The following is a 6,000-nucleotide window of genomic DNA, read 5'->3' as shown; positions in this document are numbered from 1 at the left end:
CCGCTGTGCGTTATCTGACCTGGTGACGAACAGCATAACCAGTTAGAATACACAGAGCGTTCGGCCCCCAGAAGAAATTCTTCTAGCAACCGACAATCACAGAGGGAACTCCCAGCCCCTCTGCTTCTCTGCACCCTCTCCTAGTCTCTGCTGTGCTGTCAATCACTTCTGCACGTCAGGACCCCCCACACGGCGGCAAGAGGAGCAGCCGCTAGGGAAATGTAAATTAAAAAGATGAGCAGCTGCTGGGGAAATCGTTTTGCATACGTTTTAAATAGATGTTCTTGACCTAATTCAGTCTTTAAAAAAATAAATAAAATCTGAGCATTTTTTATAAAAAATTTTACCTCTACCTCTTTCCGTATCTTTTCTTTCCTCTTCTTCTTTATCTTGTTTCCTGATTTGGGTTAATAGGGTTAACAAGACATGTTTGACTATCAAATTATACCTTTCCACGTGTTTGAGCTGTTATAAAACATTGTTTACATGCTCTCCTGTTATTAGCTATAGGAGCTAGACAGGCCCGCAGTTGTATTACGATACTACTTTTATTGCAATTGTCTGTATGTTAACCGTTTGTCATTGCTACTGTTTTTCAATAAACCTATTTTGCACAAAAAAAAAAAAAAAAGGCAATTAAATAAGTATCAAGAAAAAGTCCAGTGTTCTCTAAAGAAAATAAATGCTTGTGTAGTCCTTATGTAGTCTCTTTGGGCAGGATAATTGTCTTTTGTCTTTATTAAATAGTCCTGACTAAGGATCGGCAGGGAGAACAACCTACAGCAGCAAAATATAAGCACCTTTTGGTACCTGTGATAACTCCTTTCAACCACTTGCCTGGCATGGTCGCATCAGATGCAACCATGCCTGCAAGTGCTCTATCTGACCTGGTCGCACAGGATGCGACCAGTCAGATAGAGAGTGATAGTAGCGGTGGGGAAGTGAAACTTCCCTCCACTGCTGCTGTCAGAGGGACCGGAACCGGGACCCTCTGCCTCCCCTCTCCCCTATTGATTGCCGTGCTGCCGATCACTGCTGATCGGCGAGCACCGCAGGATCCCCCCCCTCCAGCGGCTGCAGACCATGTCAGCCACTGGGGAGTGTAAATTAACCCCCCCAAGCCACTCCCAGACCCCCCCCCCCCCCCCCCCCCCCTGTATACCTGGAGGCTGTCCCGGCTTTAGAAATGAAAGCTGTGATGTTTCCGATGGTCGTGATGTTCCCGATCAATGTTTCAGCTTTCATTTTTTTTTTTTTTTTTAAGCTAAAATCATTTGGGATAGGGTTAAATTCATGTTCTTCACCTAATTCAGTCATAAACAAAACAGACAATTTCAGAGCGGTTTTTGACGAAATAAATCGTCCGTTAAGTGGTTATTAACTCAGCTGGATAGCAAAGGCTTTAGCTGGATCTGACCAATGAGGGGCAGGGGGTAGAGATGAGTTATGTTACGTGATATCTGTATGTCGTTGTGCAGCCGACCTCACTTAGGCAGTGTGCCGGACTTCCGATACGCCCTCGCTCCTTCGTCGTTGTCTGATGACCACACAGACTCCTACAGTTCTTCGCTGGTTCTGCGTCGACCTCAGAAAGGACGACTCGTAGCCTTGCGCGATGAGCCCTCTAAGGTATGTGGTTTCTGTTTGGCGCTGCGTATAACGTTACAGATAAAATAGGCCATATACAGTAAGATCTCTAGCTAGAGCTGTATTGCGCATTTGTTCAGTTGCTGAACATTTTTCTTTGAAAATGACAAAACTGCGTGCTTACACTTTCATTGTTCCTATGCGCAGCTGCCGCGGCTTTTCTCGCGCCAGGTCTTGTGTGGCTCTGTGCCGAGCATCTTTTTCACGCAAACGCTCAGTGCGATGACACCGCTTCATGAGACGGCACTGATTAATTTGAATGTGTTTCTCTCCAAGTTCCATTGTGCTTCGTATATAGGGGGTCATTCCGAGTTGATCGCTAGCTGTTTTCGTTTGCAGCGCAGCGATCAGGCAAAAAAATCGGCACTTCTGCGTGTACTTTCACAAAAGCCGATGCAGTTTCACACACGGTCTAGCGACGCTTTTCAGTAGCACTGCTGGCCGCAGAGTGATTGACAGGAAGTGGGTGTTTCTGGGAGGTAACTGACCGTTTTTCGGGGAGTGTGCTGCAAAATGCAGGCGTGCCATATAAAAACGCAGGAGTGGCTGGGGAAACGGGGGTGGCTGGCCGAACGCAGGGCGTGTTTGTGACGTCAAAACAGGAACTAAATAGTCTGAAGTGATCGCAAGCGCTGAGTAGATCTCGAGCTAGTCTGAAACTGCACAATTTTTTTTTTTGTAGCCGCTCTGCGATCCTTTCGTTCGCACTTCTGCTAAGCTAAGATACACTCCCAGTGGGCGGCGGCTTAGCGTTTGCACGGCTGCTAAAAGCAGCTAGCGAGCGAACAACTCGGAATGAGGGCCATAGTTACAGAATAAGCGGTCTGTGGATTAAGCCTTGGATAGAGATAAAGTCCCAGCCAATCCGCTCCTAACTGTCATTTTTCAAACACAGCCCTGTAACATGGCAGGAGCTGATTGGCTGGTACTTTATCTCTGTCCACTTTATCACTCTCCAAGGCATAGTAAATAGACCCCTCACATATCCGATTAATCAGTGCAGTCTAGTGACGCGGTTCTGTCACATTGCATTGTGACTGAGCCGCATATTCACGCAATAAAGACACAAAATACGCGCTACATGTGGCGCCTTCTCGTGCCGCTCCGCTTATTGTGGCTAGGTGTACGAGGTCACATCTTTACCTCTCCATTCACTTACATGATTCTGGACAGCATTAAGAGGTTTTAAGAATGCTGTCGCAGAGCCCTTACAGCGCTTATGTTGTCGTGACGACTGGAGATTTACTTTTGTCTAAAATGTTTGTTTTGTCTTTTTCTGCTTTTCTCTCTGGATCTGCGCTCTCAGCACGTAAGTGTCTTTCCTCTCTCTATTTCCCTCGCTTGTGTCCCCCGCTTTATCCCGTTCTCGGCCAGAAAGCGCCTCACTCGGTGTAGTAACTTGTTCTCTGTAATCGCAGGTACAAACGCTCAATGAGCAGGACTGGGAGCGAGCCCAGCAGGCCAGTGTACTGGCTAATGTAGCCCAAGCGTTTGAGAGCGACGTGGATGTTTCGGACATGGAGGATGATCGAGACACCATCTTCAGCTCCGTGGATCTCCTTTCCCCGTGCGGCCAGGCTGATGCTCAAACCCTCGCTGTGATGTTGCAGGAACAGTTGGACGCAATCAATAAGGAAATCAGGTACACTCTATGGCTGTTACTGTACATCCATTCTATATACAGATGTGTCCTCTTACGTCTTTTCTCTGTGCGCTATAAGTCGCGTTACACATAATGCGCAAGTGCTGTGTGACTCTGTAGCACCGAGCGTTTTTTTTTTTTTGTGATTTATTTTTTTGCCGCGAAAATGCATCTTAGAAGGAATGTAATGCAATAGGGACAAGCGGCTTCTGCTGATTAAAGTGATATGCAGCATGCCTATCTTCTGTGTGTGACTGCGACTGTGTTTGCATACAAAATGCTATGCTACAGTGTTTTCCTGGAAAACACTGTGACGTGGCATTTCGGATGCAGATAGAGCCGCAATTACACACAGAATATAGGCGTACCGCATATCATTTTAATCAGCAGAAGCTGCTTGCACGTCCTATTGCATTACAGTTTCGCATAAAAAAATTGCAGGAAACAATGCTCGGCACTTCATGGCGCGACTTCACGGACTGTTGAGCATGACTGCAGCAAGGGTGTAAGGACACGTCTGTAGGATCTACACTCTCCAGATTCAATAATATTTGCCTACCTAACACCCCCCTTCCCCCCAATTAACAAGGTGTGTGTGTGTGTGTGTGTGTGTGTGTGTGTGTGTGTGTGTGTGTGTGTGTGTGTATATTTATATATAGATGTGTGTGTGTGTATGTGTGTGTATATATATATATATATATATATATATATATATATAAAAACACTGATCCATTCTTCAAAACACGTTACACATAGACATAGAAACATAGAATTTGATGGCAGATAAGATCCATATGGCCCATCCAGTCTGCCCTTTAGGTTTAGGAGTTAGAGTATTGGGGATAGTTTAGGGGATTGGGTTAGTTTAGGGGATTGGGTTAGGGCATGGATGTTATGATGTGGGTGGAGCTAAAACATATGTAGCCAATCCAAGCTTTAGAATTAGCTTCGTCACTGGGTGTGTGCTGTAAGTATGTTCCTGTGTAGCAATCTATAGTGGGTGAGGCAGTTCCAACGTGTAGCCTGTCTAAGTAGCGAACCATTAACAACAATACACAGCAGTTATGTGAGGCTGGAGTGCCTGTATTTCAGATACAGTTCATACACAAGGATTGTTATCATCGAGGGAGCTGCGTCATTTGACAAATGGACATTTTTTTAAAATTTTAAATTGAAATCTGCAGAACCTCTGTGAAACTCTCCCAAGTTGCAAAAAACATCTTCGTTCGGGTCTCTTTCTGATGAAATGCCTCACTGTCCTGTGTGTTTTGTTCTGTGTTATGAATATGTGTGTTCATATATTGCTATGTTGAAACCTAAATGACGTTATTGTCACATATTGAGGCTTCAATAAAAGAAAATTGTTTAAAAAGAAAAAATTTATAAATAGGATTGAGAGTGTCCAGCATATATCATGGTTTTAACCAACATGGGAAACGGCTCATACACAATTTTTTATTCTTTTTTGTGTGCAAAATAATGTGTCTGTATATTGTGGACATTACTGGGAAATAAAGATCAGTCTTGCTGATGGCTGCACTCTAGCAAAGCCTTTAAACCTCCAGTAATTTAATCATGGGAATTGAGCGCCATCTCGTTCTGCTTTCCACAGATTGATACAAGAGGAGAAGGAGAACACAGAGCAGAGGGCGGAGGAGATCGAGTCTCGGGTGGGCAGTGGGAGTTTAGATAATATGGGCCGCTTCAGGTCAATGACTTCTATCCCCCCCTCTTTTACTGGATCTTCCCTTGCTGGTTCCTCCCCGCCTGGTAGCGGCTGCTCTACTCCCAGAAGAATCCCACATAGCCCTGCCCGGGAAGTGGACAGGCTAGGTGTTATGACCTTGGTGAGTATTGAGTCTACAGTACATGAGAAATGCTAGTGGGCAGAATGTGATCCATCTATGGAGAGAGGCAGGCATTGTGAGGAGAAGGAGGTGGTGGGGGGGGGGCATTGTGCGGGGAAGAAGGGGGCGCTTTGTGGGGAGAAGGTGTTAAGTAGAAATTCTACCGAGATAGTCAAAAAGACTGCGTGGTGAGGGTTTATGAAAGACAAGACCGTGTTGGTTTGAGGGGAAAGTCTCTGATTCCCGTCACGCTTGTCTGTGTATTGATGTGTGCCCGGTGCTTGTTTACATGCCATAGTTTTATATGTGTACACTGTGCTCACTCATTATCAACTTTATCCATTCCATGTTCCTTGTATATCAGTCACATTGTCCGTCTTTAAGTTATCACTTTTTATAATACCATTTGACACCTACAGTCCCGGATCTGGCCCTTGCTCTGATAACCATTCTCCGTTGGTGGTCCTGGAGCTTTACTTTGTAGAAGAACAGTATTTTCTTAACTTGAAGGGTCCCAAAACATTCCACAACTTGTCCGCTTTATGTGTGAGACATTTTACATTTATCTTTCGGATATATTTTACTAAAGAAATAAAATTTTAGATACAATTCTCTTTATGATACTGCCGTGTTTATCACTCACAAATATACATTTCCAAAACGTTAAGACATCGGCAACAGTGAAGCCTGCAAGAACTGCATTTAGCTTCATGAGCCAGTCTGGGCTGCTTTAAGTCATTTGGAGATGGAGACATCTCCCTTAAAGCTATAATAACCACTTGCTGAAATAAATATCTCATACACTTTATTTTATTTTTTTTAAGGGCCATGAGGCCTATACATGAAGTAACTACAAAGGCATTC

General features: G+C 44.5%; 1 protein-coding gene across 10 annotated transcripts in view; it reads left to right on the top strand.

The window, feature by feature from the left end:
• PPFIA1 (PTPRF interacting protein alpha 1) overlaps nucleotides 1-6,000 on the top strand; it is a 143,693-nt gene that overhangs the window by 106,477 nt on the left and 31,216 nt on the right. For all 10 annotated transcript variants that reach the window (XM_063944131.1, XM_063944132.1, XM_063944136.1 and 7 more), the window contains exons 14-16: nucleotides 1,479-1,629; nucleotides 3,066-3,289; nucleotides 4,902-5,136. In XM_063944131.1, coding sequence (XP_063800201.1) covers nucleotides 1,479-1,629; nucleotides 3,066-3,289; nucleotides 4,902-5,136 — 610 coding nt within the window. The remainder of the gene's footprint in view (nucleotides 1-1,478; nucleotides 1,630-3,065; nucleotides 3,290-4,901; nucleotides 5,137-6,000) is intronic.

The sequence above is a fragment of the Pseudophryne corroboree genome, chromosome 11, assembly GCF_028390025.1.
Source record: "Pseudophryne corroboree isolate aPseCor3 chromosome 11, aPseCor3.hap2, whole genome shotgun sequence".
NCBI lineage: Eukaryota > Metazoa > Chordata > Amphibia > Anura > Myobatrachidae > Pseudophryne > Pseudophryne corroboree.
Note: the sequence above shows the minus strand (reverse complement) of the source record. Positions and strands in the feature narration are given on the sequence as shown.